The sequence below is a fragment of the Larus michahellis genome, chromosome 22 (assembly GCF_964199755.1).
Source record: "Larus michahellis chromosome 22, bLarMic1.1, whole genome shotgun sequence".
In the NCBI taxonomy this organism is placed as follows: domain Eukaryota; kingdom Metazoa; phylum Chordata; class Aves; order Charadriiformes; family Laridae; genus Larus; species Larus michahellis.
The window spans coordinates 4,730,282-4,755,792 of NC_133917.1; the positions used below are offsets into that span (position 1 = coordinate 4,730,282).

The 25,511-nt window shown below is 45.3% G+C and overlaps 1 protein-coding gene across 2 annotated transcripts; it reads left to right on the forward strand.

Annotated features, from left to right (window-relative positions):
• The first annotated feature begins 504 nt into the window (after window positions 1–504).
• LARP4 (La ribonucleoprotein 4) lies at window positions 505–25,326 on the forward strand. 2 transcript variants are annotated; one of them, XM_074565173.1, is made up of 16 exons: window positions 505–663; window positions 6,154–6,301; window positions 7,915–8,073; window positions 8,416–8,491; window positions 9,061–9,197; window positions 10,011–10,114; window positions 11,075–11,185; window positions 11,571–11,624; window positions 13,018–13,227; window positions 13,751–13,854; window positions 17,467–17,700; window positions 18,507–18,555; window positions 18,759–18,917; window positions 19,498–19,619; window positions 19,897–20,065; window positions 20,277–25,326. In XM_074565173.1, the coding sequence occupies exons 1-16, from the start codon at window positions 646–648 to the stop codon at window positions 20,607–20,609; spliced, it is 2,187 nt and encodes a 728-aa protein (XP_074421274.1). In that variant the 5' UTR covers window positions 505–645; the 3' UTR covers window positions 20,610–25,326. The 2 variants fall into 2 exon arrangements, with proteins under 2 accessions (XP_074421274.1, XP_074421273.1); XM_074565172.1 differs by lacking the exon at window positions 505–663 and adding an exon at window positions 1,374–5,953.
• Window positions 25,327–25,511: the final 185 nt, after the last annotated feature.

Below are 25,511 nucleotides of genomic sequence, written 5' to 3' on the forward strand. Positions count from 1 at the left end.
GAGCCCCTGCGCCGGGTGGCTGCCCCCTCTCTCCCGGCGCTGTCTGGCGGAAATCCTGCGCCCCGCGACGCTTTTCATGTTTTTCCACGTTTTTTACGGCTCCTCAGGAAGCCCCGACCCCGGCCGTGGCCGCTGTCGCGGAGCTCCGGGCGGGCCGGCAGTGCCCCCTGCGGGCGGGCCGGGGCAGCGCCCAAAAGAGGGAAAATCGGGAAAAACCCGACGGAAAAATGTGGAAACACCAGCGGGGCCTGGGCTTGCTGGTGGGAGAAAAAAGCATTTCGGGTTCTTTCATTTTAAAAAAAGCAAAATGAACCCAAACCCGTAGAAATTTATATCCCCCCCGCGTTCCGGCCGTGCGGGGCAGCCCTCTCTCGCCGCCAGGGGGCGCCCGCTCCCCGCCGCCGGGCCCCACCCCCCCCCCGCCCCGCGAAGGGAATGGGCCGTCCCGGCGCCGCCCGTGCCCCGGAAGCGCTCGGGGTGCCCCGGAAGAGGCTGCGGGCGGCGGAGGGAGGGGGCCGGGCGCTGGCGGCGGCAGCCGGAGGCGGAGCCGGGGTGTCCTGACCGCTGGCGCTGGCGCGGCCGCCGCCGGGCAGCGGGGAGCGCGGGGCGGATCGCGGGCCCGCCGGCCTGGGCGCGGGCGGCAGGATGCTGCTGTTCGTGGAGGTGAGGGGCGGCGCGGCGGCGCGGGGCCGGGCCATGTGGCGGGAGGCCGCGCACGCCGCTCCGCGCCGGGGGGAGGGGAGGGGGCTGACACAGCAAATCCGGGCCCGCCGGGCGGGGGGGGGGGGCTCGGCGCTCTGGAAGGTTCCGCTGGTGCCGGGGCCGCGGCGTGGGGCGGGGGGAGGCCCCGCGGTGACCTTCCGGGGGAGCCGCGGCGCCGCGGCCTGCCCTGAAGGTGACGGGCGGCCCGGGCCGCCGCGCCAGCCCCGCTCAGCGGCGGGCGGGACCCGCGGGGCCTGCGGCGGCCCGGGCGGGCGGCGAGCCCAGCGGGGCCGGTGGCGGCGGGCCTGGCTCGGAGCCCCGCGGAGCGGCCGCCTGTAACTGCGGGGCTGTCCGCCGGCGCTTTCGGCTGGGCCCGGCGCGGCGTTATCGTTAAGCACGTTAATTAAACACTCGGGTTGATTGGGGTCGGGGGGGAGCTCGGCCGGCGGGGCGACTCTGCTGTTCCGGAGCGCGGCGGGCTGGGGCCGGGGCGGTGGGGGCGAGGAGCCCGGCGGGGAGCGCGGACGGCCCGGCCCGGCCCGTCCCCGGCGTGGAGGTCACCGGGGAGGGCGCGGGGGGGGGGCGGGCGGGCCGGTGAGTCCCTCCCGGCCGGAGCCTCTGCCGGCAGGAGAGTAAGTTTTGTCCAGAGAGTGTATAAAGCCAAGAGCTGCTGCGTTAATTAAGAAATAAGAGAGGGCAGCCAGTCCCCGCAGCCGGTGGGGAATCCGGGGGGGTGGGTTTCTTACAGGTGAACACCTATATATATTGTGCAGTTAAGAACCTCTAAGAAAAAGCTTTGGGAAACGCTTTTGCTTTCTTAGGCTAATTGCCTTAGATCTTAACTGAATGTTACTTGGCTTGCACGGGGAGGAGAAAAACCATGTCGTGAACACAGAACGTCAGGTCTTAAGAACTCGATTTTACAGTATTTAGCCTGCAGAGGAACTGTCTGAGCTAATGGGAGCTGCGAGCAGCCACCCTCACCCCAGCGAGTGGCAGAGAGGAGCTGAGCCTGGCAGGCGGAGTGGCTCCCAGAGCAGGGTGCGAGGCAGGTTCTGGAATCACAGCCGTGGCCCAGAGCGGAGGTTGTGGATGGGGATGGGGCTGGGGCTGTTCCGCGGGAGCTGGAGCGCGCTGGGAGCCTGCGGGGCCGGGCGGCAGCGGCTGGGCGTTCGGTGAATCCTCTCAGAGCACAGACCTGACTGACTTTGGTAGCTTTGTTTGATCTCTTCCTTTCTCTTCCGCTGATAGCGTTGCAAGTTAGTTTCTGTGATCTTCATTCAGGAAGCCTCAATAATGTTTAATTTTGAGCTCCTGAGGACAATCCGGATTTTCTGAAGGTGCCTTTTCAGTGGCAGGACAGAGAACTTGGGCTCTTGACCAGGCGTTCTGAAACGCTGTGGCTGGATGCTTGAAAGCAGACAGCAGCTTTATCTCACATCTTTGGGGTTTCCTGAAAAACAAGGCGCAGAGCTGGATTGTTAGAAGCCCTGAAGCTTTCGGGAGGATTTCCTTTAGCTGGCAGCATTACATTTTAGACTCAACTGAAGCGTGCACGTGGTGATTCTGAATTGATTCCTTCACAGTGTGCATGGCGGAATTCTGTTTGCCTTTAATATCTTTTAGCTCAAAAATCTTGCTGCAGTGAGGGAGCAGTGTGAGGCTCATGCTATTTTTCATGCATTAATGTTTGGTGTAGCTCTCGTCTGTCACTTGCAGCCAGGAGCAGCATGTTGTTAACAATTGATAATTAAGGTGCATCGGGAATATTATTAAATGGATTGTGAAAAATGTAATTGGTGACGGCTTGCTGTGCCGGTTTTGGTCGGTCGAGTAGCTGTTCCTAATTTGATATATTAGAAAATTATTGGGAAAATCGAGATCTGTGCATTTCAGGTGGGTGAAACCCTGCCCTAATTGATGCCAACGATGTTCCTAGCTCGAAAACCAGGACTGTGTGAAGCAGTGAGTGTTGCTGGCTCTCTTTTCTAGCAGGTGAGGCTTCCTGCTTCCCTCTAGGTGGCAAAGCCCCCGATTGTCCCTGTTCACACAGGAACGATGGACACCGTTGACGCGGGGAGGCGGGTGGTACCACCTTCATACGCAGGACTGTGCGTTTGCTTCACCGAGGGAGACAGGAGGCAGCCCGGGTTCTGGGGTGCTCGTGCTGGCTGATGAAAAAAACATGCTGCATTCAGTGGAAGTGACTCTCTTGTGACCATTAAAGTTAATGTGTGTTGTGAGAATTACCTGGGACGTTGAGAGCTCTGAACTGTTGTTACGTGATATCCTGCAGTCCCTTCCAGAGGAGTTCTGCATCTTGCTTTTGGTTTGACACCGGCTTTCTCTCTCTTTTCGGTTTGCTTCCCAGCCTGGATGAGCTTTGAGAAGGTGACAGGTAACTACAGTGGCACGTGCCCGAGTCCACCCAGCTGCGCGTTTCCCTGCCTGTCACGTCCCCAGCCAGCACAAGGCTTCTCTCTGCCGACCTCCCGTAGGTTTGCTGACCTTCGGGTTTTTCCCCTCTGCTTACATTTCCACTTCTGGAAAAGGTTTTAGATTCTCGCCTCACAAGTTTCATTAAATTCCCTTCTAGATTTTTCACTTAGCTTCCCTTTCAGGCAGTCTGCTCTGGGAAATCTGTCACAAGCTCAGTGTTAAGATTTTAGTTGCAGGGTAATTTGAATTAATATTAAAATAGAATGCTTAAAAAAAACTCTCCGAGTACTTTAATTTTTGTTGGCTTAATTGAATCTGTTAAATGAATTCTAGATGTTTACAATGAGGAGAATATTCTTTGCTATCCTTTTAAAATGAGACAGATGCTTCAGTAGTCAGTTCTGAGGAATTGCTTGAGGAGAATCTTTGATCCGCATTCACCGAAAGCAACGTAAACTGGAGGGAAGCTGTGCCGAGGAGGACAGCTTTGTCAGCGCGTGGATACCAGCGAGTGTTCCTAACCTTTGTAACTCTGTAAAGCTTTAACCTCGTCATGAAAGTTCCCGATAGCAGCTGGGAGGGTTGTCCTGCAGCCAATCAAATGGGCTCGCTATTTGTTAGCCTCAGTTAAATAAGCAAGAATTGATATTTTGGCTTTCTCTTCAGAAGAGCCGCTCGCCAGAACGGAGTGGCACAGCTCCTGGAGCTCGGCAGACTGTATGTTCTAAAACCTTATGTAAATTAGGGACTTTTTCTCCTCTCGAGTCCATGGTGTCTTGCTGTTAAGATGCGTGAGTGACATCGGGGCTGGGTCTCGCAGAATTGCATTACACGGCATTAAGTGTTTTTAGAACAAAGGGGAAGCGGCCCACGCTCGGTTTCAGGTGTGTATTTCAGCCCATGCATTAATAGGTCTGTTCATACTTCATCAGCCTGAATCTGTTTAGTTTCTTAGCACTTTTCACTGGGGCTTGTGATTTCTGAACTTCCACGTCACCACGTGTGTCTTTGGGTATTTGCTAAAATGGGTAACATCATCTGTCTTTCTCAGAGTTGCTTTTTGCTTCTGATCGTCTCCAGAAGTGCAGTAACCTCCCTAAAGTGTTCCAGTTTCACTTTATCATACTTAACTCCTTCAGATTACTTTCAGCTTGAGCTGAATGCTGACCTCAAAGACGTGAGGTAGTGAGGCAGTGTTTATTTTTATGAAATAATGAATCATCTCCTGGACGCGTCTTGTCTTTTTTGCTTTGATGAAAAGTAAATTCCAGGAAATGGGATCAGCTGGTGTTGAGCTCTTGAGCAGGCGCCCGCGCGGGCAGGTAACGCCGTGTTGGACGCCGCGTCGCAGGAGTGACCAGCAGCTGGGCAGAGTTGAGTTTTGAACTTGCTGAACCGCATCGACAGTGAGAGTATGTGGGTGCCACAGGTCACCAGGTTTTTCTTCTAAGGTTGTTTTGTTGAACAACTGCTCTGAAAACTGAGAAGGGAAACGTACATGTGTCCTTTCACACTGAACTATTTCTAGTTCTTCTTTCTGTTTCCAGCGGTATTCTTCTGCTAAGGTTAACGAAAGGGGGAAAAATCCACTGCTGTGTGGATTAAATCAGTTGCGCGGGGGGGATTTTGAATCCCAAAGAGCGCCTTGCAAAAATTGTGATCTTTGTTTTGCCTTTTCTCATGATTGTCTTGAACCTCCACGGTGTTTGGAGCCTTTTTGTTACTGAATTTGGGCTTGTCCTTGCAGCAAATAGCTTTGGAACTAGGTGTGACCTTGGCAGAGGAATTATCTCTAAAGCTATTGCAACTGCTTCCTTATCCTTTTGCTTTATGTTTGAGGCCTGGTAGTAAGCCACTCCTTGATTTCAGAATCCAGTGGACTGGCCTCTGAAATATCAAACTTCCTTATTTGCGAGATGTGAGCTAGGATTAACGGCTTTTGCCTTTTAAATTCAAGCAAATGGCGTGGATGAGGTGGGCTGTCGTTCAGCGTCTGAGGGAATCTGTTTGGAGGAATCTGAGTTAGTTGCTTGTAGGGTGTCAGGAGTTCTTGGGAAGAGAATTTTTGCAAAAGCGTAGTTTTCTCGTCTATGTGGAAGGAGTTGGTTTTATCCTGGTAGAGCAAAAACCATTACGATGCTTATCCGCTGTGCTGCTGCCGGGTTATTGGACGCCTTTCCCAAATGCCTTTGAGCTTCTGAGCAGCTCTCGGAAAGGGACCCCGGAGGGCACCACCTCTTGCCGTAGGAAAAAGTGTTTTATCTCTGTCGGGAATCCAGCAGTTTCTCTTGTCTGTCTCATTATTTACCCTCTTACCCTAATTACGGTCCTTGTTGTCCAGTCTCAGAGGGAGATGATCCAGTTCTCCCCTTCCAGCAGGCTGTGATGGTGTGCGTGTGTTTATCTCAGCACTTCAAAACATTTAATCTCCTTGGTTACAGGTTTAAGGAAATCGGTAGCGTACATTGATGTGTATAAGATGTAGGTAAACACGCGGGGAAGTGGGGTAGTACTCAGGTAAGTTCTTGAGGAATCCTGGCATACCATAGGTGATGCTTGGTTAGCATAGATGTCACTAATTCAGTAAATCATTAGTTTCTTCTCCTTAAAATCTGTTTTTTTTACCTTCCTTTCTAGGAAGGGGTCTGGAGGAGGGAAAATTTCCCTTTCTGATGAAAGGGGACTGGAGCATTATGACAGTCGAGTCTTTAAAAGCTTATGAGTTACCAGAGTCCTTGACGGCTAGCCGCTTCCTCTGCTGATGTTGTCGGATGTCAATAAAGAGAGGTTGAAGGCAACACTTCTCATGGAGGTAGAAATGAAATACTTGGAAAATACCAAGGATTTTCCTATTTTGATTAATGAAAAATCACATAGGTGCTTAATAGCTGGTTAGACACTTGCGATGTGGAACTCTAGAGAAAAATCACTAAATTCACCTGTATTATCTGGCTTGACTTCTAAAGCATCTTTGGATTATTTTTCCTAACGTAAATGTTCTGGTCTCTTCAGCAGGTAACATCGAAAGGTGCTGGCTTGAACCCTAATGCAAAAGTGTGGCAAGAAGTACCCCAGGGGAGTGGTGAGGCTGTGCCGCCAACAAATGGCGCAGAGCACTCATGGCAAGAAACGGCGGCTGCACAAGGGACTCACACGGAGGGTGAGATGTCGCAGGCCCGTGTTTAAACGCTAGCCGGGGTGTTTAAACGCTAGCCGGGGTGTTTAAACGCTAGCCGGGGTGCATCCCTGGCTGGGTAGCACTGAGGGTTCTCTGGAACAGAGCTCAGCAGTTGAGGAGAAACCTCTTGCTCTTGTCCTTGAGGTTGTTAGTGCCGATGTCGCAACAAGTGTGGAATGACTGTGAGAAAGCAGTAGAGTTTACAGAGACGACAGGTCCGAGCTTTGGTCTGGGGATTCCGCACTAGGACAGAATGCTTCAGCAGGTGACAGGATCCAAGGGGCCCGGTGATGACTGTAACGCGCTAAGAGGGAAACAAGATGCTAAATGTGTAGAAATGGGTTCATGACTCGTCTTGTTCACTGTTGCTGCACTTTAGCATACACTTGACCCTGTGAACAGGAAGATAAGATCTGAGGGCCACCTACAATCCTGGTCTATCGCTGAGACACTGCTGAGAACTGTTAGACAGTTGCGTTTGTACTGGACTAGAAACTGCAGAGCACCTGTGGTTACCTCCTTTCAGCTTAGTCTGTGTTCCCTTTCGGTCTCTGTTTTCCATCCTTCCCGCATGGTCAGTCCTGTTGTCTAGAACTAAATATTCAAAGAGTTTAACTCTTCTGATTTGGCTTCAAAGTTGATAGGAAGCCAATTGTATGGCTGAGGTTACTCAAAATACGGCAGAGGCCTCTTAAGCAGGAAGCAGGAGAATCCCTGGAAAAAAGTTCAGGGAGAAAGACAGGAGGATTCAGTTTGTGCGGCCCTGTGCCCTGGTTTGAGGTCCTGTGAAAAGTTTCTGGTAAGTCAGCAGAAGTGGAGAGACAGTACTGAGTTTGTGCATTGGCTGAGAGAAACTCGTTTGTCTCTTCATTACGACATGAAGCAATCATGGCAGCGTTAGCGCTGCTGGAAAATTAAAGGCAATTTTTCCATATGCGTTGTTCTTGCTTTTAAGCAATTTCTAATGTAAGTAGCTGAAGAGTATCTTTTCTCAAAGTATGTTTTTTAGTGGATTCGTCATTAGTGTGAAAAAGATGTAGCGGAGCATTTGAGTTTTTTTGGAACAATCTCCTTTGCCTGACTCTCGGATTAAACTGAAATTGCGCTTGTGTCTGTCTGAAGCAGCTGGTGAAGGCTGGGGGCAGGTGTCCCTGGCTGAACGAGATTGGCCAATTTCAGTGTCATTCCGCTGTGTTTTGTAACAATCACTAGATGCTCCTGAGTCACTTATATAAATAAGAATCCCATAATGCATTGAAGAAGTGATGTAAGCTATTTTAGTGCTTTGGTTTTAGGAACTTTGTTTAAATATTTTAAATTTCAAGGTGGAAAGCCTGTTTTTTACATCCTCTGCTGCTTTTGGGGATCTTAAAATGTGACGGTCCTATTATTTACTTATTCCTGGGACCCTAGTGCAAACTAAGATCTTTTTGAAATTGGAGAGGTAGAAGGTGCAGTCAAATGCAAAGTAGACTAAGCGTAGGCTCTTTCAGTTACAGCATTCTTCAGTATTTGTTTTCGTGTTGCTAGACAAAATTTTGGAAACAGAAATATTCTGAAGCTTATTTTCTGTTGATGATGTGTTCCTCTGCCAGGTAACCTAGAGATTTCAGAGGAGAGCTGCAAGCAGTATGAAGTGATGTATTCCCCGTCCTGTGAAGCCACAAGCAATGGCACAGGAGTTGATGAAGCATCTGCAAATGGAATTGTCCTCGCGACTGAAGATCTTGGATACCAAATCTATGAAGTGTCTGGTGAGTATTCCCAAGTTAGAATAACACTGTGGGTATCTGTAATCCACTGAAGTCTGCTGCAGTTACGGTGTGACCTGTAAATCCTGAGCAGGAACTTTGGAATGTTCCGTTCGATGGGTGTTGAAGGAGATCCAAGCCAGCCGTAGCACTCGGCTAAGTGGGTGAAAGCCGTGGGATCTCGTTTTGAGAACGTGTAGTAGGGTGGTCTGGAAGCACGTCCTTAACCTCTTCCTCTTGGTCTTACCCAGAAGGATTCATTCTCTTATTGTACAACGAAACATCTTCTTACATTGTATTCTTACCGGGAAACTCAGATCTGATGGTGAATGTGGTAACTTATAGGTGAAGGCGGCTCCACTGTGTCCACAGAAGACATCAGAGAATGTTTGAAAAAACAACTTGAATTCTGCTTCTCACGGTACAGTACAGTTCATTCAACTTTGTATAAACCCTTTATTAAAATTGTTGACAATTTTTTCCCTTTTTTGGCTTGATATGTTCTATCATCTCCATAAAAATGTTAACTGGGAGTGAGAGAGTTGGTTGCGATAGGAAACAAGATTTGCCGAAATGCCGTAGAAACCCTGTGGTACCTGTCAGCTGTTTGTCCTGCCTGTGCATCCCTGGCCTTTGAGGAGAGCTGAGTGTCGCTTACGCGCTTCACAGTTGTAAGCTGTTGAGATATAAATTATTACATATATTATGCTGTGTATTACCAGAAGAGGTATCTTTGGCAAGATCCTTTTTGCAGGCTAACATGCGGAGCGCTGTAACTTTCATTAAGTTTTTTATTTTAATTATCTTACTCTGCGTTGTTCTGATCTGCTAGGAGTTTTTCCAGGAGAGAAAATCTGAGTACGTTTTGGCTGGAGTTAGCTGTGAATGGGATGGGTGAAAACTTAAGCCTGCAGTTATCCTGCTGTTTTGGGGCTTCTGTAAATAAAGGTCAAGATTTTCTTCTAAAATAGTGAATTTATGTCGTTTTAGTGAGAATCTTTCGAAGGATCTTTACTTGATGTCTCAAATGGATAGTGATCAGTTTGTTCCAATATGGACAATTGCCAACATGGAAGGTATTAAGAAGCTGACGACTGATATGGACCTTATCCTTGAAGTTTTGAGATGTAAGTCTGGGCGTTGGGTGTCTGTATTAGCAGGACAAAGAATCCTTTCTTGCTCTAGAGGAACGTATTAGTCTCTTAGATGGTTATGGCGTATTGTTCTGGTAAATGGTGACAGGACCGTCATTCTCCAGAGATGTTTGAGTAAGTGGCTGTTCCAGGCTCCCGAATTCCAGTTACGCTTTATGATAAACTGCCTTAAGTCTGCCCCAGTAAGAGTCCGCTCTAAGATACCGTTAGCAGTGAAAGTCTTATTCTGGGAGTTAACCTGCTCTTCTGATTCAGTGCAAAAGTTTACTAGAAATGATAAAACTAGAAAAAGCATATTAGAAAAAGTGAGCTAGAATTCTTCCGACGTCCTGTCCTGTGCTGATTCTGCACGTGGCTTCGTGTGGAAACAGTTGTTAAGTGAACTTTTAAAGTCTTTATTCTGACTAGATTTCCCTACTCTTACTTGAAGCTCTCATATTAGAGCTCTGCCTAGGAATGTTTTTATATGCTTGGATATGCTTGGATATTTATATTTATATGCTTTATACTTGGATTTGAGCTGCCGGTGAATTGAGTTTGGGCCTGAGTGGTTTTAGATACCTGAGCTGTAGATGGAGGCAACGTCAGACAAACGCCTAAAATGTGCTGAAGATCTAACGGAATATCTGATAGAACAGTCCTTCGCCCCCACTTCCAGAAATCTGCTTTCTTAGGCAGTCCATCGCGGTTCTTTGGGACGGGTTGGGTATTGCAGTCGGGTACTGCTGAGGTGTTCTGCAGTGCACAGTGTCCGATATTAAGCCAACTTTTACATTTAAATTTTAGCTTCTCCTATGGTACAAGTGGATGAGAGAGGGGAGAAAGTAAGACCAAACCACAAGCGATGTATTATCATTCTCCGTGAGATCCCTGAAACCACACCTATAGAGGTAAATAAATAGAAAAGAAAGCAAGCAAGCAAAGCCTGTTGATGTTTTTGGAAGGTGTCTTCAACAGTGATTCAAACAGCAACAGGAAGAGTTGCTTAAAAGGTCAACTGGTATTTAATTTGATTAAACACAGGTATTTTTCTTGTAAACCACCTAAGTAATTTTTTCTGCTTTTATGTGTCGTAAAAAAGCCAAAGCAAAAACTTGTTGTTGGTGTCCCTTCCCGTTATTTACTAATATGTTAAAATGCTTTTAAGTAAGCTTATTTTTTCCAGCAGAAGTTGAGCTAGCTAGGCTTTTCTGGAAGGAAGTTTGAACTGGTCTCTTCAGATCCAAAAATAAAATCAGTCCAGGGCATAGCTTAGAATTCAGGCTGAATTTTTGTCACAGCAGTAACTTTACTTGAAGTCAGACGGTTGTTTTGGCAGCAAGAAATGTTACTAAACATTTCTCATTCATTGTGACCCAGCGTGAGCTGAGCTCATTATGTTCGGAGAAGGGAGGATAATAAAATTCCTACTGATATTTGGCTAACAGAATGATTTAGTTCTTTGTTTTTTAAAGTCGTAACACAGGCTGTTTGTCTACTAGCGTTTTTAATTAGTTCTCGTAATGCAAACGCTGAGCAGCTGCTTTGCCTTCTCTTTAAAATCTGATTATTGCAAAGCTGTCAGGTTGCCTCGATTTAGAAGTATTTCTTGGAGTCGTTCTTGTCTAGATGACTCGTCTGATCTAAAGCCCTGTATTTGGGGAGCTCGGGAGGCTGGGCTGGTGTTCTTGGGCTCAGACCAGGGAGAGGATGATTTCTGTCTGGCAGAGCTGCCAAGGGAATTAAAGAACATCCCTGATCAAGGGGAGATTGCAGCTGAGGAGCTGGAGTGTAAACTTTTGTTGGTTTAGCGTTTAATTTACCGCTTGGAGCTAGGTGCACTTAACTGCCTGACTTCTCCTTTCCCCTAGGAGGTTAAGGCCCTCTTTAAAAATGAAAACTGCCCCAAAGTGATAAGCTGTGAGTTCGCTCACAACAACAACTGGTACGTTACATTCCAGTCGGATACGGATGCGCAGCAGGTAAGGCTGCCCTAACTGTTCGTGACACCTCGGTTTTGTTATCAGTGCTTCCCCTGCTCACGAGAATTGCACGCATGCTTCCTGCAGCTAAAATAAATGTTTATTTACTGATCCCCCCTTTGTTATTTTAAGAGGTTATTGACAAATTCTAGTTAATAGAGAAAAAAGTTGGGAGATTGTAGGGTTATAATTCCCTTGTCTGCCTCTTGCCTCGGTACTCTCTGGCCATGACTGATATCTCGTATCCTGAATTTGAAGTGTTAATGAATTTAGCTGGGCTAAGAGGGAAGTGCATTGCTGCAACTTCATGTTAAATCGTGTAATATCCTTTGAGAAGTACAATTTTATCAAGATACTTTAATGTTAATCTGTTTTGTGTCTGCAGGCATTTAAATACTTAAGGGAAGAAGTGAAAACCTTTCAGGGCAAGCCAGTAATGGTAAGGCTGCTTTATATGAGGCTTCTGTTTGGCTTGAATTATATATTGTTTGTGTTTGAATGATAACACGCATTTATGGGGGGAACTAAGGAATTATCGGGGGATGGTTCATAACACTTGCTCTGGAGGCTGCTCGCTTGAACGAGGTCAGAGGTGGCTTTGAAAAATGACAGTTCAGTGGCTGCTGGTCGTTCCCGGCGCTGCTTCCCAGGAGGTGTGAAATACATTCCTATTTCGTCTTTCCTTCTTGACTCTCTCCAGAATCTGGGTCTGCAGAGCTCAGGAGAGGGGCTCTGGCCACCACGAGTCTCTAGCTTGGGTGAGCTGCTCTGCAGATGAGGCTGAAGCGAGCTGTTCGTGGTGTGAGAGGAGCTGTCAGAATTGGAGTCTGGACGGTTACTGCTGTAGAAAGCAGTGTTTGTCTTAAAATCGCATCGATATCCATGCATCGCTACAGGCTTGGGGCAGTGTGGCTGGAGAGCTGGCTGGCAGAAAAGGCCCTGGGGGTTCTAATTGACAAGCGGCTGAACACGAGCCAGCAGTGTGCCCAGGTGGCCAAGAGGGCCAACGGCATCCTGGCTTGTATTAGAACTAGTGTGACCAGCAGAAGGAGGGAGGTGATTGTCCCCCTGTACTCAGCACTGGTGAGGCCACACCTGGAGTATTGTGTCCAGTTCTGGCACCTCAATACGAGAGAGATCTCAAGGTGCTGGAGCGAGGGCAGAGGAGGGCAGCAAAGCTGGTGAAGGGCCTGGAGAATAAATCTGATGAGGAGCAATTGAAGGAGCTGGGACTGTTGAGTTGGAGGAAGAGGAGGCTGAGGGGAGACCTCATCGCTCTCTACAACTACTTGAAGGGACACTGTAGAGAGGTTGGCGCCGGTCTCTTCTCACAGGTCATTAGCGAGAACAAGAGGGAATGGCTTCAAGCTGCAACAGGGGAGGTTTAGGCTGGACATTAGGAAAAAATTCTTCCCAGAAAGAGTGGTCAGACACTGGAATAGGCTGCCCAGGGAGGTGGTGGAGTCACCATCCCCGGATGTGTTTAAGACTCGTTTAGATGTGGTGTTAAGGGATATGGTGTAAGGGAGAACGTTGTACAGTGGAAATGATGATTGGACTCGATGATCCCAAGGGTCTTTTCCAACCTAAATGATTCTATGATTCAACTTGACAGATTCTCTACCTGAAGCAGCACATGTCCCCTTCCCTTCAACGTGCTGTAAGGATGTAATCTGTATTGATTTTTATCAGAGTTTTTATTTGTAAGCAGTAATCAACCTACTTCCTCTTCGCATCCCTTCTGTTATCATTTCAGTAGGCAAGAAAGATTTCATGTTCTGCTTCTCCTTATCTCCCAACTAATGCGTGTGATGTGATTTCATATCTTGCAGGCAAGGATAAAAGCCATCAACACATTTTTTGCTAAGAATGGTTACCGGGTAGTGGATTCCAGTGTCTATACTCAGCCGGTTCAAACACAAGCACAGTTTGCCTCACCACTCTTTATGCAGCCTGTATATAGTCCTCAGCAGTACTCTATTTACAGCATCGTGCCTCAGACGTGGTCTCCAAATCCTGCACCTTACTTTGAAACACCGCTGGTAAGTGACAGCTGATGAAAGGGAGGGGAGTTAGCCCAAAACATCAGTAATAATTATTACTGTTAACCGATAATGATTGGTTAACAAATCAAAGGGTTAGTGGGCTTTTCAGCTGCAGAATGCACAGTTTTTTCTAGTCAGATCCCTCGGTTTGATGATACTTGATGTTATGTCGTGGACCTGATAAAGCAAGACAAGAGAGGCTGGGTGTCTCGCCACTGGCTGCCATTTATTTCAAGAAATTTTGGTGTGAAATGCCATTATCCAGGAGCTAGTGTTACTGGGAGAGCTTTGCAGCTCTTGCAGGACCAGGAGGACTCTGATGCTGAACAGATGTGCAGACTATTAACCTGCTGGGGTTTTCTCTGTACGTTTCTGTACTGTACGTTTACAACACAGTAGATCCAGTAGCCCAGCGTAAAAGTACAAAGAGATGAGATTAATAATTGCCGAAGCTGATTTCATAAAACTGCAAACATTTGTCTTTGTAGTTCAGCCATTGAGACTGTTCTGTCTGTTGCAGGCCCCCTTTCCTAACGGTGGGTTTGTGAATGGCTTTAATACACCAGGATCATATAAAACAAATGCTGCTTCTTTGAGTATAGGTCGCCCATTCCATAGAAACCGGTAAGTGCCTCTGTCAGTTGTTTGCTCTCTGGGAATTTACAGTCCTGAGATCCTGACGTGTTCCTTGCACTTGTAAAATGCGGTTCCTTCTCATGGGACTAGGTTACTTATTTTGTATATCAAATATGTATGAAGTTTTTCAACTTGATTTATAAAATGAAATGAAAACCAGGGTGGCAGTTTAAGATCCTAAAATAATGGACATATGTGCTGGAGGGAGTAAAGGTAGCTCCTGTAAAAGCCTCAGAGGAATTTCTGCAGACAAATAAATAACTTCCTCTTAAGGTAATACTTCTAATTATGTTTGTTATATGCAGATTATAAACTCCTGCAGCACAAATGTGAGCTTTTCCTGTTACGTGATTAGTCTTGCAGAGAGCCGTTCAGTTTCTGCAGCTGAGAGTTGCATGCCCTGGCTGCCGTATGCTGAAACTGCTTGATGCCGAGTCTGTTACTGTAATTTATTTGCTTTATCCCCATCTTTCCTCATAAGTGTAAGGACTCAGCTATAAACACTGGGGAGGAGGAAACAGCTTTGTGTTTGCTGGAAGAGCGCTCTGTAAATACAATGGAGTAGTAATCTGTTTATGGAGGTGGAAATTGTTTTACTTGCAAGCTCTTTCACTGCGTTCAGCGTGCGGGCTGGTAGCCTGGGAATTGCTTTTTATACTCTTTGAGAAATCGGCTGACAACTGCCAGCACCGGGAGTGGTTTTGCGACGCAGTTAAGGTTTGTGGCTGTTGGCAGAAGGTGAGCTTCAGGATTTGGTCTGCGGTGACTCAGCAGAGTCTTAGGCAGGCTGTGGGGCTGGGAGAAGGACTCTGCTTAGGAGGCGGCGCAGCTGGCTCAGTGACAGCTGCTCAGCTCCCAGCTAAGACCTTTTGATAAAGGTTGGGGTTTTTTTCCTTAAATTGTGCCCAGGCCTGAAGTCTGTAAAACTCTAAAGTATATGTACAAGAGAATTGCATGTACCCAAATATTAACATCTTGAAATGCCCACATGTTCGCTGCTGCCTCATAGATCACGTCTGTGTAATCCTGAAGCTTTTAAAACTGTTCTGGTTATGTGAAGTAAAACTCCAGTCGTCGTGAAGTTACAGCTTTAGGGTCAAGCGTGCACAGGTTCTGCTGGTCTGTCTTGGGTGTCTTATCTTTCCTGCCAATCGTGCTCGGGCGTTGTGCCAGTGCAAAGCTCCACTTTTGCGGTAATAAATCTTTATATTCTGGCGACAGACATTGGTTATGCTTCAGCAGGATTCCTTTGCGAACAGGAGGCTGCTAAGGTAACAGCGAGGCGCAGCCTCGGAGGTTTGGCCCAGTGATGATCAAGTATCGCGCTAAGAGAGAACAGGTCCAACAGTCGTCGTCTGGGCAGCCTGCGCTTCATGCTTTTCCTTCTCTCTGCTCTCTCACATCGTCTCTCCTTCTCTCTCTGCTTTTTTTTCTTCCTTATCTTTCCTCGTCTGTTCTGCTTTGCTCTTCTGCCCAGACAAGATTGTGGCCTTCTCAGTGACGGGTAAGATTATGAGATCTGAGGGCTGAATAATGACTTGAGAATCTTCCATTTTAAGAACGAATTGAACAAAATGGAAGAATCTATTTAGCTTACCTCCTCCTCCCCGTGGTCTTTGCTGATGGAAAACTTAACCTTATCGGGTCCTTAAAACTGGTTCTTAATGCTTCGTGAAGCTGTGAAGTATGAATTAATCTTTGTTCAGCGTATCTTCCCTTGAACTGCAGAAGAGTTCATTCTGAGAGGTTCATCCAGCTGCTGCTTTTGGGCTTCTGTCCTGGCTGATTAAACCTGATTTGTTTTGTCATACTGGCAGTTAACAGTTAAGTATTGGATTTTTCTCTGGAGCAAAACATTTGTTTAAGCCGTCATATTTATTTTGCCCTGATTTCTTGCAACATCCCTGTGGGAAAGGATGATTGAGTCTTTGTAACAGAGAATCCTCAGTGCTAATATTGGTTAAATGGATATTTTTCTATCCAGCCATCTAAAAGGTAACTTAAAATATCTTCAATAAAGCAGATTAATTTGATCATGTAAAACTGGGCTGTTAAAAGTTGGTTTTTGTTCTGCTTTCTGGTTGCATGTGAAATGCTGCTAAACTTCCAGCTGTTACCTGCAGGGCTGTGGAGAAGTCCGTCAGGTAGCGGTGGAGCTGATTTTTAAAATACCACAGGACAACGGCTGAGCAGAGGGAGGAGGAATTTGCTGCTGCTACAGCCACTTCGCTTACTGCTGCTCTGATTGAGTGCTAACAAATGATAATTTGTCATTCATTGACTTCTCCTATTTTGCTTTCTTCTCCTCCCAAATTAAATTCTCTGGCCGAGTGTGAGGGAGCAAGTTTATTGGGGGAAGCTGGAAGGAAACTACATCTCTGTTAGGCAGTCTAGGGTCTGTGGTATCCACAGCATGCCTTTCTGTATTCGTTTAGCTTAGAGAACCCAAAAGCTGTGTGATTTATGGTCTGTTGAAAGAAAGGACCCTTTTTCAGGCTGCTCCTTGATTATTCTGTAAGAGATGGTGTAGTCGAAGTTAACTTCTTCTCCTGGACAAGAATCATACTTTGGCAATGGGAGAATTTCTCCTGATTGCGTGGAATGTTAACATGAGATTGTTTAAAAACAATAAGCATGCGAAATCCTCCTTCTGTCCTTAAATTGAGAGGTGTGCAGGGTTGACCAGAGGAGAAAGATATAGTTTAAAGTCCTTGTCTCACTTGCTGAAACCGGTTGGTGCTGTGTGGAAAAGGCAGCGAGGTGCAGAAGTGAAAAATAGTCTAAGGCACCTGGATGCTGCTCCAGAAAACTTCACGTTATGGTAGGTCAGAGTTTTTCTGGGTAATTCTGCGTTTAAGACCCCGAGCCTTAACTTGCAGAAACACTGAGCGTGCACGGCTGCATCTGTGTTCAAAGGAAATACAGCTTTAATGCTGAATAATCAGTAACTGGGTGAATTGTCTGGGTTATTGTAAACTGCGGAGTCAGTGCTGGGGGTGCTTGAACACAGGAAGAGGGAGATCCTGGCATTTCAGGCCACTAAGGGAAGGTGGGCTCTCTGCTGCCCTGGCCTCATCTGCCCCTTTCTCTTCAGCCTGTTCAGTCGCCATTTACTCCTGGCTTCTTCTTTCAGTTCAGTTTTTTTGCTTGCGGCCAGATCAGTTTGTTCCTCAGGCTCAGCTTAGTTCTGCTGATCACTTTCCAGTACCCCGAGCCGGTGCCGCAGGCCCAGATGAATGAAGAAACCCCTCTTTGGGGTCTCCTGGCTCTTCTACTGCCCCTAGGTTTGGGTTCGTTTGGTTTTTTGTTGGTTGGGTTGGGGTTTGGGTTGTTGTTTTTTTCCCCTTTGGTATCTGTTGGGCAGTGATCTCGATGTTTTCTTCAAATGGAAAGGAGAGGAGTTGCAAGAAAACTGTAACAAAAGGAAGAACAATTTCTTTGTTCTTGACAAGTGTATGCAGGAAACAACTTCTCTGGTGGAGTTCCAGTACTTACTGACCTCCTCCTTTCTTGTCAGCTACAAACTAACTGTAGTTGGTGGTAGTTTTGTGTCTTGTTCTTTAAACTCTGGTTACACGGCGGCTGCTCTGTCTCCTGCAGCGTGAAGCCACACTTCCGATCGTCTGCCAGCGCGGAACACGCTGGGGAGGGTCCAGCTGCCGTCAGTCCCATGCCGATGGGGGACGCACCAGTGAACAGAACCAACTCAAGGAATTTTGTTATGGAGCGACATAACAGTACGTTACCTGGGCACCAAGAGCAAGGTTACTCCCAGAAGGATTCTCCCACCGCACAGATGGAGCAGAATGGCGATTATGGCATTGGCAGGGGCAGGTAAAGGACTGTGTGTGCTGCTTTTGGCTATAACACAACAACAACGCGGTCGGGTCGTGGTGTTGGTGGCTCAAATGGCTCACACGAGCCAAGGATCATCAGCCATTGGCACAATACGTATTTCTGCAAGGACTGATCTGGAGAAAACTGACATTAAAATAAACCAGGTGTGATAAATACTTAACTGGGAGCATGAATGCTTCCTGCTCAACTGTACAGCTGTTAGTTATTCTCTCAAATACGTTGCAGTAAGACAGTGAGGTGTCTTTATTTCAAAATAACTGCCCTGATTTGTCCACAGAATTAAATCAGTTGCTGAAGTAAAGCTAGTATTTGTATTGTTGTAAATAATAAGCAAATACTTGGTTGGGGAATTTGATGCTCCTAAACATTGTAAGATCAACTGTTTTTATATTTTGTCTGTTAATTCAGCATTTAGACACTTAAAAATAAGTGACCAAGACAGATATGTGAGAAATCAGATTAATAAGTTTATTACTATAAAATTATAGGATACTATTCTAGAATATTATAGTCTAATTGTCACTGTGCTTATTCAGATACAATGCTCTAAGGTACCTCCTTCATGGGGAGAGAAAAGAGAAATTTTTGTTTCCTGTATTGGCTATGTTCCAAGCGTGTAAGAGCTTTGACCCCTCCTGAAGATGGAGAACATCCCAGAACCGTATCTCGAGAAACATCAGTGGGCTGCTGTAAATCGCCTGCCACAGGCTCCCCTTTGTGCAGATGAGTGCGCACTTCAGCTACATGAATGCACTGACTGACTTTTTTTTTTACCTTTAAAGGAGGAACGTTTTTAGAGGTCGGAGGAGACGAGAAGATGACCGGGTTTCAGTAAGTTCCACTTCCCTTATTGCAGGGAGTTGCACAAAGTGCAATGGGTTGGCTTTGCGTTTATTGAAGGAACAGCAATAATGTCCTTAAATTCTTAGATTACAGTGTGGGGATTCAGTGTTTCTAGGAAATGCCCTGACACTTGCTCAGTGCTTTTAATGCTAGGTGTTACGGCTCCATTAACGGGCATTTTCCTTCTCTAGAGACCTCAGCCTTCAGCAGAAACAAAGACTCAGACACCAAAGTTTGACTTGCTAGCATCAAATTTCCCACCTTTGCCTGGCAGCACAGCAAAAATACCGGGAGAGCCTGTGCTGGAGAGCAGGATGGCCGATATCGTTAAAGGAGTCTGCAAAGAAAAGGTACCCGCTCTCGTCTCTGGCACGCCTACAGCAGCACGCACGTGCTGTGTCTCCCTTCAGCCCTGCCCAAAGAACCAGTTTCTGTTGGAGCTGCACATGAGAATGCTTTAAGCCCAAACATCGTACTCTGTGAATACAATAGTGTATTTTCTGTCTATTCTTGGATTTCCTTGGCTTTTTGCAGGTATTTAGCTGACGTTGCTGTAATTACACTATTGTAAGCTCAGTACTGCTTTGGAATAAAGCAGGCAAATGAGGAGTGTTGGCTGTTGAAGTAGTTTGTGTGTAGTGTAGGCAAGGGCTGGTTCCGGATGAGTCTGTTAATTGAGCTGATGAGACTACGCATAGATAATCTGCGTGATAGAGCTGTACTTCTCGTTTTATCTACTATTTGTTTTGCCCATATAAACAGCGATTGCTTTAGAGATATTGCTCCAAAAGAAGTAGAATTCCTATAATCAGGACTTGAGCAGCCTTTGGAAATATCCCACTTTTCAGTTGTCTGGAACTGGCATATTGAGGAGTAATTTAAGCACATCTGCGACCCTTCCATATTTTGCAATTAATGCTTTCTGTACAGGAGAGCAAAGATTTGCTGCCCAGCTCTCCGGCTCCTGCTCAGGAAGAACAGACGCACAGCACTGTCCAACAGCCTGTGACGAGCGTGAGTTCACCAAGTCAGACTGAAGCTGTGGTGTTAAGGTATGCACATTACTTGAATCAAGAATACTAAAATTTGCATGTTCTAGCAAAGACTTGAGCTGGCAAGGTGGCCGGCAAGGTGGCAATAATAGTGTTTCTTCTCCGTGGTGGGCAGCATCTCTTGAGGCCACTAGATGGAAATTACAAATCGCGGTGGTAATGGCTGTAGCGTCCTGTTCTGCAAAAAACGCAGTCGTGACTTCAAATAAAGAAAACACTTTCTCAGACATTAATTTCTGTGTGAGTAGGTTTTAACGTTAAGTTGTTGATTTAACAGCACAGTTCAGCCCGACAGCAAACCAGAAGAAGTGTCTGCTCAGAAAGACGTTACAAGCCACGTTTCCCCACCGGTGTCCGTCTCTCCTGTCAGTGCTGCAAAGCCACCAAGGACAAATACCACTTCCCCTTCCACTAGTGCGAGCGCGGCTCCTGCTTCGGCGCTGCAGGTAAGGCCCCGGGGGGAGCAGGTGGGGAGCACGGGGGGCTTTCTCTCGGACGTGCTGCTGTAGCACCGGCACCTTCTCTTGTGCAGTTTGCCACAGCAGTGGTGTCATCGCTCACTGCGCGTGTTCTCGCTGTTGTGCCGGGGATAGTCTGGAAGAGCACAGCGTGGTTGTTCTGGTACGTAAACCTTGCTCTTCTCCCTTGGTCCCCAAGGAGCCACGCAAGCTAAGTTACGCTGAAGTTTGCCAGAAGCCCCCAAAGGAGCCTCCTCCAGTTCCTGTTCAGCCTCTTAGGGAACATCGCGCCAATGTTCCCCCTGCCAAAAATGAAGAAAACGGCACACCTGAGAAGGCTCCGGAGAAGGCTCATGACAAGGTTGAAGGTCGAATGAAGGATTATTCTGGGTTCCGAGGCAACGGGCCTCCCAGGGGAGCTGCTGGGAAAATCAGGGAACAGAGGCGCCAGTTTGGACGCAGATCATCGCCTCAGGGAGCACCTCGACGTATCGGCAAGGAGCAGTACGTGCCACCCCGGTCACCAAAGTAACGCTTGTCCAGCCAATTCTCTATTTAATTTGAGCTGTGGACTAATAAGCAGCAAAGGAGACTGAGAAAGAAGTATTCATGAAGGGGAATACTGAACTGGAGCGTGGCTTGTGTGGAGAAGTTGTGGAGGGTCCCAAAATTCATCTCTAAAAGTGATTTCACAAATGCTGGAGGATTCCAATCAATATAAATATAGAGATTATAATTTTTGTATTTTTGTTTTTAATTTGCAGAGGGTTTCCTGCTTGAAATCAGTTTTGGGGTTGTGAAACTAGCATTTTGACAAAGTGAAAGAATATGAATTGACAAATTAACCTGTCCCTCAGCGTAGGAGGAAAAGGATAAGAGAATATTATTTTTGAAAAATGAGCATTTCTGTAAAATTAGAACTTTTTTTAACCTATTTAACATTTGGCTTGTCGGATGATGTGTCTGCCGTTGATGGCCTTGCATTGCAGAGCACGTCTGCAGCTGAGGTGCTTGGTCGGCGCGTGAGTGGAGTGAGTGCAGCCAGATACTGTTGTCATGACTTAAGTCACTGATGAGAAAAACTGAATGTACTACTGTAGTAAACTTTGTGTTTCCAGCTTGAAGTATAGTCTCTTGACCTTACTAATAACTCATTCAGCAAGCTTTGTAAGCTAGAATTTTTACAGGATACTGGTTTGTAGATCAGAGCACGTGGACAGCAAAAATTGTCTTCTAGATGCAATTGGAAGGAGGCAGAAGGGAGCACGTCAGAATTTCTAATTTGCCCTTTTTCCTCGCCTCCTTTTGAGGGCAACTTCTTAGGTTTGGTTTGGTTTTTTTCTTGCTTGTTACTTTCTCTAATCTCTTTATTACAGACTTTTGTGCATTTATCTTGGTATGTTTTCCTGAGGCAGGCTCAGTATAGGATCGATGGATGGCTACGCAGTATGGGATGTTAGCTTCACGAGTAAAGAGCCTGGAATTCCAGTTGCAGATGTGGAATTCTGCCTTGCAGGTGGAACGCTGGGCACGGAGTTCTGCGTGCCCCACCAGGGTTCAACAGATGTCTCTCTGAATGGCTAGCAAATTGGGGATGTGGCTGGGTTTTCTGTATACTGACCTATTTTTGTGTTCTGGAGTAGGGTATTGGATGCTGTATATTAGAAATCAGGGTTTATATCTACTGGGAACTCACTGTTTACAGCTGATGTAGTAGCAACTGACTTTTTTTAACTGTTTAAAGTGGAACTAAAGGTAAAGAGTTAAAACCCCTCAAGTTCAGAGAAGCTACTTGAAAGGTAGCATCTTGCCTAGCTGTATGCTGACTAAATTTGCAACACTATTGTGTAGTAAGTGGTTAAGTTTAGAGGTGATTACCGTAATGATGAAATAGGAAAATTCAGTGCATTAATCTGCCAAAATCAGCATGCCAGGGTTCAAGGTTCTGTGTAAAGTGTTAGGGAAAAGTAGCTTCCAGCAGTAAGAATCACACCTTGGTTTTTTGTTTTGTTTATTTTTTTTTTTTAGTGAATAGCAAGTGTACAAATTTAAAGTCGTAAGTTGTGAACACTGGAAAACTCAATTGTGATATATACCGTAAACATCTTAGTAATATATGCTAGTGTTGCCATTAGAATGAATGTAAGTGGCAGTTAAAATAACTGTGAAAACTTTCATCTTCTGATTTCTTAGCCAGATAACCCTTGGCGACTTCTTACTCGGTAGGCATTCTCTATCAACTGCTCTGAGAACACTCATATCTATTTTTATAAATATATATATAAAGCCAGAGTTGTCATTTCTCTAACTTATTATTCAGCTTGGCAATTGCTTTGATTTGATTCATAACACAATATAATGTATTTATGCAGTTAACTGTTCATTTCTACGCATGTTATATATATACATATATATATATATCTCTAAAAAAAAAAAAAAACCAAAATCATTATTCACTTTTAAACTACCTGTACTGGGTTTGGGAGGTTTTTTTTAATTTAGTAAAAAAAATCGTTGATCATGTCTACAGTTTAGGGATGCTTACAGAACCCTTACCCATTTATTTCGATAATGCTACGTTTGTTGGAATGATAGAGAAGTGTTTAAAAGTGTTAAAGTTCTGAAATGCAATGAATTCAAAGTTAATTTTTAATCATTTTAAAAGCTATAAACAATTACTGCAGTCAAACTGGAAAAAAACAAACCTGTATGATAGTCGCAGATATTTAGGATAGATGTGCGCTGTCATTGCGAATGGAGTAAGTGTTGGGGTGACAGTAGCTGCCGTCAGGCGTCTGCTGCTCGGAGGAAGAGTGATTTGGGGAGAGGCTCGTGAGGATGTTGGTCTCTGGCCTCCGTGGTGAATGCGGTGCGCGAATTCTGATCCATGCAGGCATCTGCTTTCAGTGCAGTGCGTAGAATAACCGTGTAGTGATGAAAGTACCTGAATCTTTAACAGTTGTGAAATGTAACTTCTTCATTTATTAGATGTGGAAAGAAAAATAACTGCAGTTCAATCTTCCGTGTAAGGTGATTGGAAAAACTTGACCGTGGAAAGGATGCTTTGTATGTCCTGGGTGTGCGTTTTCCAGCAGCAGATTATGGCTCTTGTACAGTGTATGCAAATAAGTCTGTAAACCTGTTGGCTTTTTCCAGCATATTCAAACTTTTACCAGATTAGGGCGCTCATAATTATTTATTTAATACCTGTGTGCAAGGATTTAACATTAGCATTTCCCTTCTACCCCCTCCCCAACTGCCATTTATAACTGTGGGCTTTGGTTGTTTTTCTTTTTTTCCTTTCTAATCTTTTTGGGGGGGGGAAATAACCAAGTAAATATAAAGGCTGTGAAAACCATAGTTTTGTGTGCAAGTTCTCCTGCAGCACTTGTATTGCATGGCAAACGTATAACTTCGACGGGCTAGCTGCTACATTCTCATCCCCGTAATGGACTCGGGTGAGCATCGTGTCTCTGCCCGCCAAGTTTGCCTGCTGGGGCAGAGCGGGGCAATCGGGGACGCAGCGATCGTTTGGGAGCCAGACTGATGCTGGTACAGCTCATTGATTCTGTTTGAGCTCTGCCGTTTTATCAGCAGAGGTGAAACTGTCCCCTGTTCTACAGCAATGGTCAGTGTGCACTAGAAGTGACAAACAACAGTTCTCTGTGGTTCCTTCTTGGTAGCTTATCGTGTGGTGTACACACGAATTTCCCTGCTCTGCTGATATTAAATACCAGACGGTGCAAATCCCATGTAACTTTCAGTTTTATGAACTGTGACTTGTTTTCAGAATTGTTCAGTTTTGTTAGCTACAGAAGTATACTTCCCCAGTTAAGTTCTTTTCCAAATTATTGTGCATGGAAAAGATTGGGCCACTCTCTTGTACTTCTGCTGGGGAGTGAAAAGAGAAGTAATTCTTTGCATGTGATAGTAAAATTAAAAGTGCAAAAAGTTTTTTTCTTTTGCTTTGTAAAATTAAGTTAGTTTTATAGAATCTTACATTCCTGCTACCTTTGTTTTTTTTTTAAAAGAAGTTAGCCTGGCACAGTATGATGGTGCAGTTTTAGCAGTAGGTTTAAAAAAAAAAAAGTTTTAAAAAAAAAAAAAAAGTAACCCACTGTATTAACCAGAAGAGAAAGATGATACTGTGGCAGATCAGTAGCAAATAAGTGACTTAATCGATGCTTTACTGTAGTTAAATAGCTATGGCCTTACTACTTTGTCAATATCAGCTTAATTGTCTTGAAATGTCCGCTATTTTTACTGTTACCCAAGTGAATGTTCACCTGGGGTAAAATATCTGGTATGTACAGATGATATTTTAAATTTGTAAAATGCGCCATTGTATTACAGACGATGCAACAGAAATGCACTTCGGGGGGAAATTGCTTCTGATAAGTTTTTTTGTAAATCCTTGATTACTACAGATATGCAATAGAATTTTTGTTTCTAATTTTGATATTTCCTTCTGAAACATAAGATTGTTGCCATTAATCTGAATGATTTATCATGCTCTTCTTTGTGTGTATATATTACATATAGTCTGAGCTTCCTTTAGGATGGTACATAATTTTGGTTTGTTGTAGTATTTTAGTTGGCTCTTCTCTTAAGTGCCTTTAGCGTAGGCACTTCAAGAGGTTAATTGAGTCTGTTTTTAATGTACAGTTGGGAGGACTTGAAATGGAGTTAAAGCAACTTATTTCTGAAAAAATCCATCTGCAAACTAACCTGTAACAACTTTAAAATTTTATATTTAAGAACCAGAGGTTTATTTTTGTGGAGCTTCAGTTATGGATACAGTTTCCAAAAATGCAACTTCAAATGTAAACAGACTGTGCATAAATGGGTTTTGTTCTAATTTTTATAGAATACAAAATATTCAGATAATATATTGAGCTCAAGTTACTACAGACATCTTGTTCCTCCCGGATGAATCCAGCTTCCCCTTGGCATTTATGATCTCTCTTCAAAGTGGTAGGGCTTCAGTGAAAGGAGAAAAAAGCAACCTATCTGGCTTCTATACTCTGTCTGTTCTGGTATATTCCTGTTGTCAAAACTGTCCAAAACAAAATTTGTGTAAAGTAGGTTCATGCTTTAAATGTTAAAATGATAATACATGTATTTGTATTTGTTTTTGACATTGCCAAGGTGCTATGGGAAATTGAAATAACAGTTAGAAAAATAAAGCTGATTTAAAAGAAAAAAAAAAAAAAGAAAAAAAAAACACAAAAAAAACCCCAAGCTCTTAATTGCATGTGTTGCTGTTGTGCTGTTGAACTGGCTCTCTTCTTTTCCTTTAGATACCTCGCATTGTCCTTGTCCAGGGACACTTTAGTGCGTATTCATTTACTGCAGTGACCCTGATCTTTGGGCTTTTGCCCTGGTTTTGCCCTGGTAATGCATGGAGTGGGGTCGCGCTGGGGGCGGCTGCGAG

Coding starts and splice junctions, on each gene's coding strand:
- LARP4 (XM_074565172.1), top strand. CDS start 5,903: ATGTTGTCGGATGTCAATAAAGAGAGGTTGAAGGCAACACTTCTCATG. Junction 19,620..19,896: donor ACTGAAGCTGTGGTGTTAAG/GTATGCACATTA, acceptor TTGATTTAACAG/CACAGTTCAGCCCGACAGCA. Junction 20,066..20,276: donor CTCCTGCTTCGGCGCTGCAG/GTAAGGCCCCGG, acceptor TTGGTCCCCAAG/GAGCCACGCAAGCTAAGTTA.